At 37.8% G+C, this 14,946-nt stretch overlaps 1 protein-coding gene across 16 annotated transcripts in view; it reads left to right on the top strand.

The window, feature by feature from the left end:
* VPS13B (vacuolar protein sorting 13 homolog B) overlaps positions 1-14,946 on the top strand; it is an 807,303-nt gene that overhangs the window by 553,742 nt on the left and 238,615 nt on the right. For all 16 annotated transcript variants that reach the window (XM_070803099.1, XM_070803104.1, XM_070803105.1 and 13 more), the window contains one exon: positions 11,028-11,715. In XM_070803099.1, coding sequence (XP_070659200.1) covers positions 11,028-11,715 — 688 coding nt within the window. The remainder of the gene's footprint in view (positions 1-11,027; positions 11,716-14,946) is intronic.

Raw genomic sequence — 14,946 nt, 5'->3', positions numbered from 1 at the left:
AAACTGATTGGGCAGCTGCCTGGATAGCCTGGAAAACCATCTTTTTAAATTCTTATAGTGGACTGGCCAAAAAACAAATCATTTTAGACTCCTGCCTTTCTCTCATAATACACAACATCCTGTCCATCAGCAAACAGGGGTTGTGAGTGTGTGTGGTATCCTATAAATTTTTACTAACTGACTTCCCCACTAGAATGGAAATAAACTCCATGAAGGTAAGGACTTCATTTCTGCTATATCCCCAGCCAGTGCCTAGAACATGGTAGATGTTTGGTAAGAATTTAAGTGAATTGATAATGTGAAATAAAATTATTATTCCATGTTTTGCTCAGTAATTTTAACTTTGGTTCTGTGTTGAGGAAACTCAAGAAATATTTTATCCCAATAAAATTATTATAGCTAAAGTCCAAACATTAACCATACTTCACTAAATAATGTTACCTTAAAAATACAGTTGACCCTTGAACAGTGCAAGGGTTAATCTGTGTATGACTTCCGGTGGACCCTCTGTATCCAGGCTTCCTCTGTATCCATGGGTTCAACAAACTACAGACCATGTAGTACTGTAGTATTTACCGTTGAAAAATATTTGTATATAAGAAGACCCGCACAGTTTAAACTTATTGAAGAGTTAAATATAATATTTTTAATAGAAATTTTATTCCTTAGCTAGTCTAGAGAGATGTACGTTTTTTCCAGACTTGGTTACTACTTGAATGTTTGTAGAGATGATGCTTAATATTTGGGAGGGAGTAATGTACATTTTCTCGGAGAAGGCATTGGCACCCCACTCCAGTACTCTTGCCTGAAAACTCCCATGGACTGCAGAGCCTGGTAGGCTGCAGTCCATGGGGTCACTAAGAGCTGGACACGACTGAGCAACTTCCCTTTCACTTTTCACTTTCACACATTGGAGAAGGAAATGGCAACCCACTCCAGTGTTCTTGCCTGGAGAACCCCAGGGATGGGGGAGCCTGATGGGCTTCCGTCTATGGGGTCGCACAGAGTCAGACACGACTGAAGCGACTTAGCAGCAGCAGCAGCAATGTACATTTTCTAACTTTTATTTAAGCATCCCACATGACTGGGAATATCCTTAAGGTAATAGGTTGAATTACCTTCATTAATGTACAGGAAGTTTTTCTTTTAGAACTGCAAGAATTACTAGGAAAGTATCAGCATTTGAAAATTAACCAGTGTTGTAGGTCTAGATGACCAGAGCTAAAGTTAGGAATATTTACCTGATTTTGAGAATACTTCACATTTCTAAGGTTTGAAGTGAGAAGTTAATATGATCAAAGCAGTTTGTGTGGAAGGTCATTTTGGCCTAGTGATGATTTTTATGGAGTAGCAGAGAAGAACAAAGTTGTTCTAATGGAAAAGAAGAAATGGCTGCAGGGCATAAATGTTTCTCTCTAACATCTTGACTATTTTGCATCTCACATCTGTTGCATCATTAAGGTATTGATAACATATGACACAGAGAATCAATATGTAGCTTTAGTTCAATTTAGATTTAATCTGCCATCATGAAGTTTAAGGGTAGCCAATAAAAATTTGTAAATGACCCTATATTCTATAATGTCTTGATGTGCTTCAATAAAATCAGATACAATGTAGAGAATACTGATATTCAGGTTTACTTTGAAGAAAATCTGCAGTTAACCAGGTTTGTTCAGATCTAGTAAATAAAACATATAATAATAAAAAGCAGCTTAATATTTTTGTTAAATAACTATATTCTTCTTGGCAATGAAAATCAGCTACTGGTTATTAAAGTCAATTATGGATTACTTAAACCATTTCCATTATTTTGCAACCAGTACTGAATGTTAGAGGAAATTTTTAACGCATGCTTTTGCTTCATTTCCATAATCTCTGCATAGTTTCTTTAAAAGGGCATATGTGATTTGAGGGATAAAATAGTCAAGGATTCGTATAGCTTTTTATCGATGGAAATTTCTCCAAGGTCAACTCTAGTTTTCTTATCAGAAAAATCAGGTTCACAATTGCAAGGCAAAAGCCTACTCGAATAGTTAATAAGCATATTCTCCTGCATTGCTGCAGAAACGAAATGCAAGCTTCTCTGTGACTCTTACAGAGAAAGCCTAGGCTGGGTAAACTTTCATCTGCTCAGGGTCAGGGCTGATTCAATCTTACTGCAAGTTTATGAGAGTGGCTGATGTGATACAGTTGTTTCTAGTAAAATCCGACTAGCTCTAAGGAGCCAATCTAAGTCTCTAAGTAAAATTCTATGAGAAACAGACTCCAACTCAGACACAGTTGTAAACCCTGATATAATGAGGTCTTGCAGCTGATTTAATCCTATTGAAAATCTTTAAGCAGCTATGGGACAAAATGTTTTCCACATTGACATCTGTGGAATGAACCTTGGATTTCATTGGTATGAAGAGTTGCTACCTTGTACACGTAGTAGCCACTTTTTAGGAGTTAACATCATGGCCATTTCAAAGCAGGTTGTTTCTGATATAGAGGCATCTACTTAGATTAAGATCCAGGTTCCCAGAATGTGTCAGGTTTTATTGTTAAACAAAACTAAATTCATTATAAAAAGCAAACAAGTCAAACTTAAACTCAGGAGTTGGAATAAATCAGTTAGATCTAGTTTCCTTGAACAAAAATGACCAACCCATTCCAATTATATATGTGGGAGATGTAGAGAAAGAGAGGGAGAGAGAACTGTTTCTGAGTTAAGAAGTCATATGTGAAGTCTTGCCTGGAACTGATTTTTTTCTTTTCATGAATTTAAAAGCCCCTGAAAATAAGCATATGCTGTAAAATCATATATGTTTGAATGGGCAAACAGGCACAAAAGGCTTCAGGGTCAGCTGTGTTGATGAAATCTCAGTAAGTAGGACTTGAACTTGCGTGGATAGGTTGGTGTGTAAAATTTTGTTGTTTTTTTTTTTGGTTGTTTGGTTTATCATATTGAAATGGACACTGATAATAATCTAGGTATTATAGTCAGCTTAGCACAATAATTGGTCCTTTTCATAATTTACAACTTAAGACAATAGACCAAACACAATTACAGTAAAACACAACCTTGCCTGAACTATCTCCATGCTTCTTTTCTTGCAGTTAGCAGTGGTTTGAAATGTGAATATTTGAAATGATACTTAGCAGGCAGCAGTGGCCGCATACTGTTACTTCAAAGAGCCGGAAAAGTAACTCCATGAAAGGGAAAACTTGAAACTACAGTACTCTTTAGCATTCTATCGGTTAAGCAGTGATGGGTATCATTAGTTCTGCTCTTTTGCATAATTACTGCAGTACTGTGAAAAGTTTTTGCCATCCAACTGGGAACAATTATATCCTGTGGGCTCTTGTATAACATTTGGCTTAGAAAAATAAAATATTAAAAAAAACCCTTGTTTTCTAGCACTCTGTAGTACCCAAGTACGTAGAGGGTTTATTCAAGTTTTATAAGTAAAAAATAACGTGGATTGGTAACATTGAAGGAGGCATTTCATATCAAAGTCAATTTATTCTTTATAATGTTTTTTAATTTAATGTGCTTAGATAAATTTTATCTGGTGTATCACTCACTGAGTTGAGATGGCATTTTGTCTGTAAAATGATAAAAGTTCATGAAGTGCAATGCTGATATTGCTGAAAATTTGAGACTTAAATATATACTTTTATTGTTCACTTGACTAAATTAATCAAGTTGAAATGAAGTTTCTTTGGTACAACAATTTACTCTTTGTCTAAAGTTCTGTGTTAAAGGCATACAACAGCCTTTCCCAGCAGAACCATTCTACCCTATCCTCAAAACCAAACTCTTTCTTGATACAGCTAGAAGGGTGTATTTACAAATATTTAGACAATGAGGCACATAATTCTGTTAAGTTTCTTAAAATTCTCCTTTTTAATTCCAGTATGTGAAACCATTAAAATACTGTAACCAAGTTTTGTTTTTTTGTTTTTTTTTTTTTGGTATCATAGGCAGCATGTTTACTTCTTTGAAAACATGACTACATTTTTTTGCAAGGGCAACAAAAATATAATAAACGTCACAGTGATATGAAGAAGTGACTGTCACTTTGATTTTGTGGTTTCACACTTGACTCTATCATAATTTATAAGATGTGAAAAGTGAGCTCGTGACTGGCAAAAGATATTTTGATCAAGGTCAAAGTGTAACTGCTAGTGATACATAACCATAATTTTGATGAGAAGGTGCCAGATATGTTGATATGTTTGTTTTTGGTGTATAAAGATTCCTTAAAAAGACAAGTTAAAAGAAATAGTGTGAGTCAAAATACAGGAATAGGTGCTGAATTATCCCTTCTTGGCAGCCATCAAAACAGAAATTATATTTGTTTTAGTCTTTGTTAATTCTCAAAGTTGATTTCCACATATTTTTCTTTAAAATTTTAAATATCCACTTATTTGCAGCATTCTTATTAGTATGGCTAACTTCCGAATATGCCTGTAAAAATGTTCGTATGGCCAAACAAGAAGTTTAAATCCATCAAGTTTATCTTTCTTCACTCCAGACTTCTACTGCAGAACATCTAATTAATTATTTGAAATTATTTTAATGCATTTTTTGGTATTGTTGCCTACTCAAGTGTGATTTTAGCCACTACTCCTGAGATTGTGGCTCTTACTAGACTCCAGGGTGAGCAAGTAAACTTACCTATCTCAATCCATTAAACAGAGGAATTAGCTTCAGTTCCCCTCGCTACTAGTCAGCTTTCAGCACCTTTTTCATGGTGGCTAATTACTGTACCACGTATAGCTGTGAAAGGATGGGGAGATGCGCTGAAATGATCTAAGAAGTAAACTATCAACTTGACATGTTTCCCTAGCTATTGAAAACCTTCTCATATTGAAACCCATTGATAGTGAAACGAAAATTCCTCTGATTTAAGTACCATCTGGTTGTGCTCAAGGCTTTAAAGCTGTTATCTCTGCATAAAATTTCAGAGTCCTATATTTTTTTCTTCACCAAACTATCCATTTTTAAGCCACAAATATTTTTCCAGCTCTTTCAGATTTTATCTGAAAGTATATTTTAACAGTATTTAAATAGTTCTTAAACAATAACAATTTATCTTGATAGATGGCATGCTGTGTTTTTTCATTTTATTTTAATTAGCCATTGTGGAACCAAATTCCCTTTTGTTTTAGTCTTTTGAATATTGTTTAATTATAGTTATCATGCCAGATATCTTAAAGGTTATTTTACCAATAGAGTTTCATTTAACATAACCCATATGGAATCAATAGCCCAGTTTCCTAAAGTGAATGCTTGGAAAATCTTACATTCATATGTTAAGAGTACACATCCTTTCCTCATTAGTTGGAAAGTACAGGGATTTTGGCACAGGTTCTGTGTGGAAGCATTGTGCAGCTTTTATATGGATTTTGTTTTTAGCCTTTGATGACACTGTTTAGAATAGGAAGTATCTAATAAGTAAAGCATTTTGTCTCAAGTGCTGCCAGTGTGTTTAATATATGCCTGGAGGTCTGAAACATTATCTTCTTCTCTGCAGTAATATGCATTTAATTCTCTGAAAGCAGAAGGTCGAACTTTTAAAAGGGACGCAAAGTACATTTTCAAACAGAATAATTCAAAACATATGGAAGAGGGGACCAGAGTAATGTACAGTTGGTTTTTATGGTTTAATCATGATCATGTTAATGCACACCAGTAGCTAATTAAAGAAAACTTTTATTGTTCATTTTAAATGAGTTAGGTAAAGAGTGGGAGAGCTGATGTAATAGCACTGCCCAGAGATACATGTTTTCTGCTGCACTCACTAACAGCAAGCAGATATTGCTATTTTTGACAACTTAAATTATTACTCCCCTTGGACAATAATAAAGGAAAAGTTATTTTCAGAGTTATTACATTGTGAACTTTTCTTTCTCCACAAAGGAATAGTAAATTGATGCCTAAGTTTCGAGCTGAGCACACATAATTAATTATAAAACTTCCTTGATAGGCCAGATGGTCTTCAATATAATAGATAAATCTGCAGTGGACTGGTGACAAACCTATGGATTTTTAAATATGTCTCAAAATCATCAGCTTATTTATTTCAGTTCTACATAATAGTGCGGAAACTTAGACAGATGAAGGAAATCTTGGCTTTTAACCCATTTTTAAGAATTTAGTCTTCTAATACTGGGAAAGTTGTACTTTTTTTTCCTTCCAATGAGAGTCACAGTCTTTCATCTCTGGGTCATTGGTTCAAATTCCATTCTGCTCAGTAGTGACTAGAATTAGTTACCATCTGACTTCTGTTCAGTAACCCGTGTGACCTGAGCTGATAGCTGCCATCCTGCCCCTGCTGGTTATTTATATTGCAAGATCACGCCAGTTGCCATTCGCTAGAGTCTAACGTGGCAATGTCAACAGGTAATAGGGCTGGACACTACATTTATTTACCTTTACCTGTAAGTGGCTTGTTTTATCATGTTTAACATTGATAGGGAACACTTTAAAGAAAGAGAAGCTAGATTTTTAAATGCAAATCTGTACATCAGGAAAAGAAAATATAAGGCTCTGTGCATAGAAGGTATAGACTCATGTAGTTGATTATGATTGTCTTTCCTGATTGAGAGAATAAAAACAGTTGAGTTCTTGATGTGAGTTTCTTGTGCCACTTAGAGGATTTTTTTACAGTTATGCTATACACAGATATATTTAGTTTGCACAGTAAATCCTAGATTACTTATGTAAATGATTTTATTATCTTTTCATATATTATTTGAGAATTCCTAGCTCATACTAGATTTGGAGGTATATTTGAAATTTTTATAATAGGTAACTAAAATCTTTCCAATTTAGTTATCCCTTTGATAATTGTCATTTTTATTTTACTGAATTTTAAAATTAAATATGTTCATTAATTTGTTTGGTCAGCACACACTTCTTGAACTTTTAACATTGTTTAAAGCAACGTGGTGTATTCTACAAATACTAATGGTGTTCTCTCCTCATTGCCTACTAGCTGTCTGACCTTGTACCTATTGATTAATCTCTTTCAGCCTCAGTTTCCTCAGATGTAAAATGGGATAACAGTACCCCTTAAAGGGTTGTAACAATTAGTAAAGAAAATGTATGTAATATGCTGCCTGTGTTTGGCCTGGTATGGTGTGTGCGTGCTCAGTCATGTCTGACTCTTTAAGACCACATGGACTGCATCCTACCAGGCTCCTCTGTCCATGGAATTTTCCAGGCAAGAAATACTGGAGCAGGTTGCCATGTCCTCCTCCAGGGGATCTTCCCAACCTGGGGATTGAACCCGTGTCTGCCTGCATCTCTTGCATTGCAGGCAGATTCTTTACCCACTGAGCCACCTGGAAAGCCCTAGTAAACATACTCAGTGGTATCTGATTTCTTATCTTCTGTTGCTCCCAACCTTTGAGACAAACCAGTGTTTGAGAAGTGCTGTGAAAACGTTATTTTGTTATGAAAGCATAGAAGCTAAAAATGCAAGCACCATCTAGATAGGTTGAGAAAGTCTTCATAAGGAAGGTGACTTCTTTTTTTTAACTTACCCTTTATTGAATGCCTACTACAGGTGATCAGTACATTAGCTCATGCAATCCTGCGGCAACTTTGTCGGTTGGGTATTAGTGTCCCCAGTGTGAGGACGAGCATCTGTTAGAGACAGAGGACTGCTTGAAGTGTGACCAGCACACAGCATCGAGGATGCCGATAAGGAAAGTTCATGAATATATCTGGACAGACCTTAAAGAGTACAGTGTACACATATATTTACATATTAACAATTAAATATTTCTTGTCTGCAGAGCAATTTTTTTTTCATTTAACATTGTATCAGAAACTGACATCTCATCGAACTTTTATGGATCCTCTCTTCAGTGTGCTAGTCACTGATGAGATAGTCCTCGGTTATAGAAACAAAACAATATGGCACAGGCCTTCCAGCAGTCCTTCAACTGGTAAAAAAGACCGAAACATGACAGCTGCCCATTAGTGGGTATTTACTGTATGCCAGGCAATGAATGCACTGACCTCTTCAGGTACATTAATTCATTGAATCCTTATGCTAACCCCTTGAGGTCAGGCTTATTATTCCCATTTTACAGATGAGATTATGTAGCCTTAAAGAGGATTGTAATTTATCCAGTAGCACACAACAAGAAAGTGTTGCACTTAACCCTGCTTCTGTCTGACTCCAAGACCTTTAGATTGTTTTAACACTATCTGAATCTGCCACCACAGAGTATCCTAGACTACTCTAGAATATTCTAGTGAAAGTGAAAGTTAAGTCGCTCAGTCGTGTCCAACTCTTTGCCACCCCGTGGACTGTAGCCTACCAGGCTCCTCCGTCCATGGGATTCTCCAGGCAAGAACACTGGAGTGGGTTGCCATTTCCTTCTCCAGGGGATCTTCCCCACCCAGGGATTGAACCCAGGTCTCCCGCATTAGAGGCAGACGCTTTAACCTCTGAGCCACCAGGGAAGCCCAGAATATTCTAGTAGAAAATAATAAATCCTAAAGTGAAGGAATGGGAAGCCTGGTGTGCTGCAGTCCATGGAGTTGCAAAGAGTCAGATACAACTGAGCAACTGAACAGCAACAAAAATAAAAGTATGAATTAAGTACCAGGAACACCAAGGAGGAAAAGAGTTAGCGCAATGCCCAGACAGGTGTCATTGTTCTGAGTTTTCATGGAGAGCTCAGTGTTGGTGTGCTATAGCAGTTTCAGAAGAGGCTCAAGCAGGGAAGCAGCATGGTATACAGAGAAGGGTTTAAAAGAATGGGGTGTCTTCAGAGAAAAGGGATTAGCTATTTTTGTTTCAAATACTATATTTTTTTAATGACATTCTGCGCTCCTCCACAAAATTAAAATAAATTAACAAAAAATTATTTGAAAATTTTTAATGACTGTTACATCATTGCCTTGAATGAACTGTCCTTTAACATTTTCACAAGCAACTTATAATGTGGAAAACTGATTTTATATTGACCAAATTAAGGAAGAGCCTACAAAATGAAGCTCATTACCCAGTACTGTGGGGAATATTTTTTCACTGCTGATGGGAATACAGATTGCTGCTAAGTCACTAAAGTCGTGTCCGACTCTGTGCAACCCCATAGACAGCAGCCCACCAGGCTCCCCCATCCCTGGGATTCTCCAGGCAAGACCACTGGAGTGGGTTGCCATTTCCTTCTCCAATGCATGAAAGTGAAAAGGGAATACAGATTAGTGCACCCTTTTGGAAAGGTGCTGGCAATATTTGATAACCTTAAAACTTTTTCATACCATTTACCTAGTAATTCTACTTCTAGGATCCTGTCTTAAGAAAATCTTATTTAGATGTTTGTCATAGATGTTTGTTGGCAAAAATTGAATACCTAATTGTCCAGCTATATGGGAATAGTTGAACAAATTGCACCTAACACTGAATTAAATATTATGCAGCTTTTTAAAAATGACATTTCTGAAGAGTATATTAATATGTTTAAAAATTTTATTACCAATTTGTCTCTCCAATATTATTATAACCCTAAAGGGTAGGGGTAAGGAGAACCTATGCACAAGTAAGGAAAAAAGACAAAAGGAAATACACTAAAAGATTGGCATTGGTTGTGTTTGCTAGTAAGAGGGGGCTTCCCTTGGTGCTCCCTGGTAAAGAATCCACCTGCAATGCAGGAGATCTGGGTTAGATCCCTGGGTTGGGAAGATCCCCTGGGGAAGGGAAAGGCTACCCACTCCAGTAAAAAAGACTTCCCTGGTGGCTCAGACAGTAAAGCATCTGGTAGTAAGAAGGGAATTGGGAAGATTTTGTTTTTCTCTCAGATTTTCCATGAGTTCTTCAATCATTAGTGAAAGTCACTCAGTCTTGTCCAACTCTCTGCAACCCCATGGGTTATACAGTCCATGGAATTCTCCAGGCCAAAATACTGGAGTGGGTTGCCATTTCCTTTCCAGGGGATCTTCTCAACCCAGGGATCGAACCAAGGTCTCCCGCATTGCAGGTGGATTCTTTACCAGTTGAGCCACCAGGGAAGCCCGAGTGCTTTAATAAATCTGAATTACTTCAGTGAAAAAGCAAGTGAGTATCTAGGACTCAGTAGTGTATTAGAAACTAATTAATGGTTTTGGGGGACTAAGAAAAGGGAACCAAAGAATCAAACTGGAGGTCTTGCAGTTGTGCTGACAAAATAGTCATGACTGTTGCCGCCGCCACGTTGTTCTTTGTTCTCTACATAGGCAGTTGTTGGTGGAAGTATTTGAGAAAGTACGGATACATTTAGTGCACAAAGGGAAAATCCACATTTAAGGGTTTTAATTACTTACATTTTGTTGGATCAACTTACATTTATCCTTGTTTCAAGTCCTATTGTAGTAAAGGAAAATAAACATCATTTTGAATGGCACACATTTATTTTAGTTTACTTTTCTTTGTCTTTCATAATTTAGGACTACTGACTTTTCCCTCTCCTACTATCCAAAATCCTGTAAATCAGTTTTACAATGATAGAGTAAACAGTATAATCTACTCCTGCCTAAAATTAATTTCAACCAATAGTAATCATGATTTGGAAATATTTTATTATGCTACTTGGAAAATCACCATAAAGGATACTAACTGAGGCATTATATGTACACACATACTACTTTGTGTTAGTCCAAAGAAAGTAAAGTCTGACATTGAAAAGTATATTTTATTTATTTTTTCTTTCGGCTGAGCCACGTGGCTGTTGGGATCTTAGTTCCCCAACGAGGGATTGAACCCTCACCCCCTCACCTTTGTCAGTGAAAGCACTAAGTTCTGACCACTGGCCTGCCAGAGAATTCCCCTGAAAAGTATCTTTTAATGATAGAAATGCACATATGATGTTTTTCTCAAGGATTGCCTTGGCATTTTAATATGCATAATTTCTTGAAAGGGCACCTACTTTATTTTTATGATTACTCTTATACTAGACCCAGTTTTAATGTTTCTATAACATTTACATAGTAACACTTGGAATACAATTAGTTTAAAATATTTTATCATTTTTCCTTGCAGATCACTAAGCAAGAACAGAAAAAAATGGATACATATGATGGAAGCATGGCTGATAGCTCATCTCGGTACAGTGGTGCCCAGGATAGTGGAATCGGCAGTGACAGCGTTAAAATCAGAATAGTACAGATAGAGCAGCACAGCGGTGCCAGTCAGCACCGCATCGCCCGTCCCTCACGCCAGTCGTCAATTGTAAAAAATCTAAATTTTATTCCTTTTGACATATTTATTACTGCAAGTAGAATCTCACTAATGACCTATTCCTGTACGGCCTTACCCAAATCGAAATCACAAGAACAAAAGGATAATGAAAAAACAGGCAAGAGTTCATTAAACCTGCCAGAAGTCGATTCAGATGTCGCAAAGCCCAGCCAGGCGTGTATTTCCATGGTAACAGCAGAAGATCTCTTAAGCAGCAACATATCTTTTCCTTCAGGGAAAAAAATAGGGGTCATCTCTCTCGAAAGTCTGCATGCATCCACAAGGTCATCTGCTAGACAAGCCCTCGGCATGACCGTCGTTCGGCAGCCTGGAAGAAGAGGAACCGGTGACCTGCGACTAGAACCTTTCTTGTACTTTATTGTATCCCAGCCTTCTTTGCTTCTGAGTTGTCACCACAGGAAGCAACGGGTGGAAATATCCATTTTTGATGCTGTGCTTAAAGGGGTTGCCTCTGATTACAAATGTACAGGTAAGAGCTTTCAAATTTACTAGGGTGCTAATAACCACTAGTACATATTAAGTTTTATTCCCAAAGTTTTAAGATTGATCAAACAGGAAACAGCTGGCAAACCAGACAAAACTTCTTTCCTCTACCGAATATGTAAATATGTAAAGTTCATGTCCCACAGCTGAATCACGTTTAAGTAAATGTTTGAAAAGTAACAAGATTTAGCCTTGGTGTTCTTACTGTGCCTCTGAATTTTTTTTCCAGGAGCTGAATGAAACAGGGGCTCTTTCTGGGCTATTGAAATGCTTAACAATTTCCAATGATTAGGAAGCAAAGTGTTTTTTTTTTTCGTATTAATGGACCTTAGGTTTGCTTTCCATATCAATGCTGCTGCTAAGGTTAAAAAAAGAAAAACTTTAGAAAATGAAGTTTATTGTTTTGGTATTCTTTTGCCATAATCATCTTGCTGTAAAAGCTTGATATTAAATGTATTTGAGAAGGTTTATTAGCAAAATAAGATGACAACGATTTTACACATCTACAACAAGAACATTTATTAGTGGGTGTCAGCCAACTGCCTCTTGTTGCCCCATCCGTGCCTGCCTAAAACCAAAGAGTGCCATATATTATAATAATTATATTGAACGTCTGAAGCTTGTTACATGTTGAGACTAGGAAAGTGATCAGGGATTCAGATTTAAGACATATGTGCTGTTAAGTAATAAGAGCTAATGAAAACAGGGCCAGACCAGGTACAGAGAGCTTTTCCCAGAGTTAATGCAGAATTCGGAGAAGGCACTGGCAACCCACTCCAGTACTCTTGCCTGGAAAATCCCATGGATGGAGGAGCCTGGTAGGCTGTAGTCCATGGGGTCGCGAAGAGTCGGACACGACTGAGTGACTTCACTTTCACTTTTCATTTTCGTGCATTGGAGAAGGAAATGGCAACCCACTCCAGTGTTCTTGCCTGGAGGATCCCAGGGACGGTGGACCCTGGTGGGCTGCCGTCTCTGGGGTTGCACAGAGTCGAACACGACTGAAGCGACTTAGCAGCAATGCAGAATTAGAGATTTGTCAGGAAAGACTTCCCAGAAAGGGTAGCAGGATCATCTAAGACCTGGTATTGGAAGAGGGCCCTCACAAGCTCAGGTATAACTCAGGCATTTTATTGCTCTCAGGTGGTCCCATCTAGCAGATGAACGTCAGCAGTAAGGCATTTGGATGATTTGTCCATTCTGGAAGTCAGGCTGGTTCGTTCTTGGCGCTAAGGATAGTCATTTTATACAACAGGCTCCTGAGGAGTAGATCCTGGGGCTTCCTGAGGAAGAGCCCCAGGAAATAAGTCAGAGGAACCCTGGGCTCTTGCTGAGGAATAGTTCAAGTCCTTGACTTTAGAAAGTGGTAACTGACCAGTTGCTAAGGAGGAATAGCCTAGGGTTACCTTCTAGACTGCCTGCTAGCCGTCTCTGCATTAGTGCTTGTGCTGGATCATACTGGCTCAGAAGAGCTAATTGTTAAATTTTTAGGAACTTTGAAAGACAGTTGTTAAACCACTGCTAGTTTAAATCACTATAGTGAGAGTATTTACAAAACAGATATTAGCAAATGCTGTCAATCAGCTCTCCTACTCTGAGAGCCAGTGTTAAACATTTATCAGTAACCACTGCCTCCCTTCTTCAAACATGCTTTCATTTACTGAGCACCTGTAATATAATGGCTCCTTCTATTCAGTGGAGATGAGAGAGGTGCTGAGGTAGTTTATGTTATATTATTCAAGGACTCATGCCTACAGACCTGATACCTGTTTGGGTATCTGCTTAGCACTGGCAAAAACTAGGTGTAGGACTGGGAGAACAAAAGTTCATCCACATCCCTCCCTAACGGCTTTCAGCTGCGGTTGCTTTATGGGTGGGTGGCTTCAGCAGCTTCTGCTAAAAGATATTGATAACTGAGTTCAGCAGAGTTATCAGGGCTGATAGCAAAGGTGTACATTGGAATTATAATAGGTTCCTAGCTTGAAATGATAAAGTATCTTAAAAAAAAAAAAAAAAACTTTCTTGTGCGTAGACCAATGTGGAACCCAGTTTTAGCAGATGAAGTTTACAAGGTTATATACCAGATTGAGTATAGGAGATTTACATGTTGGAGGAAAAGTCTTACCTACCTCCTAAGGAGCTTCTTCACATAATATTCTTGTGGATACCTTGCTTTACACAAAAAGCATCTCCTTGGACATTTACACTGTCCAAATAGAGTCATCAATATAAGTCATCGTATTTCCTTAAAATGAATTTAGTGAAATTTGTCAGAAACAAGTAGTTAAATTTAACAGCTAAAAAAAAATGACTAGCAATTATTGTGTACTCGGTCTGTGCCAGGCATTGTAATAACTGCTTTAAATGCATTATCTCATTTAATCCTCCTAACAGCTCTGTGGGAAATATGTTCCCATGTTATATGTAAAGAAACTGAAGTTTGGAGAAATCACTTCTCCAAGATGACAAATAAACAGAGCTAAAATACAAAACCAAGATTTTCTGGACTTTCTGAGTCCGGTCTCTCAACCTGTATGGATGGATCCTTAGAGTGGAGAGAAAAATATGAATCTCAGTTTTTAGTCAACCTCCATTGTCCTTCTCCAGACCATGCAAATAGTTCCCTTTTTTTGTTTTAACTGGTGAATTTGTATATATGTGTCCATGTGACTACAGAATACAGCCTCTCTCAGTACTTTGACAACCTGAGCTGAAATTCTAACTCTCACTTAGGAAACGTGTACCCATCCATCTCATAGGGCGATTATGAAATTGAAAAGAGATCATTAATGAAAGTGTTGCAGGAAGGGGGAACCCCTTCCAGGGCCCAAAACTGGGCTCTTGTCTAACACTTGGAAATGAATTGTCCGAGGAGACACATGTGCTGACAAAGGAAGACATTTTATTGGGAAAGGGCACCCAGGTGGAGAGCAGTAGGGTAAGGGAACCCTGGAGTACTACTCTGCTGCGTGGCTTGCAGTCTCGGGTTTTATGGTGATGGTATTAGTTTCCCGGTGGTCTTTGGCCAGTCATTCTAATTCAGAGTCTTTCCTAGTGGTGCACGCCTTGCTCAGCCAAGATGGATGCTAGCGAGAGGGATTCTTGGAAGTGGAGGGACACGCAGTGTCTCCTTTAGACCTTTCCCGAACTCTTCTGGTTGGTGGTGGCTTATTAGTTCCGTATTCCTTATCAGGATCTCCTGTCATAAAACAACTCA

This window comes from Bos indicus, chromosome 14 (assembly GCF_029378745.1).
Source record: "Bos indicus isolate NIAB-ARS_2022 breed Sahiwal x Tharparkar chromosome 14, NIAB-ARS_B.indTharparkar_mat_pri_1.0, whole genome shotgun sequence".
Classification (NCBI taxonomy): domain Eukaryota; kingdom Metazoa; phylum Chordata; class Mammalia; order Artiodactyla; family Bovidae; genus Bos; species Bos indicus.
Note: the sequence above shows the minus strand (reverse complement) of the source record. Positions and strands in the feature narration are given on the sequence as shown.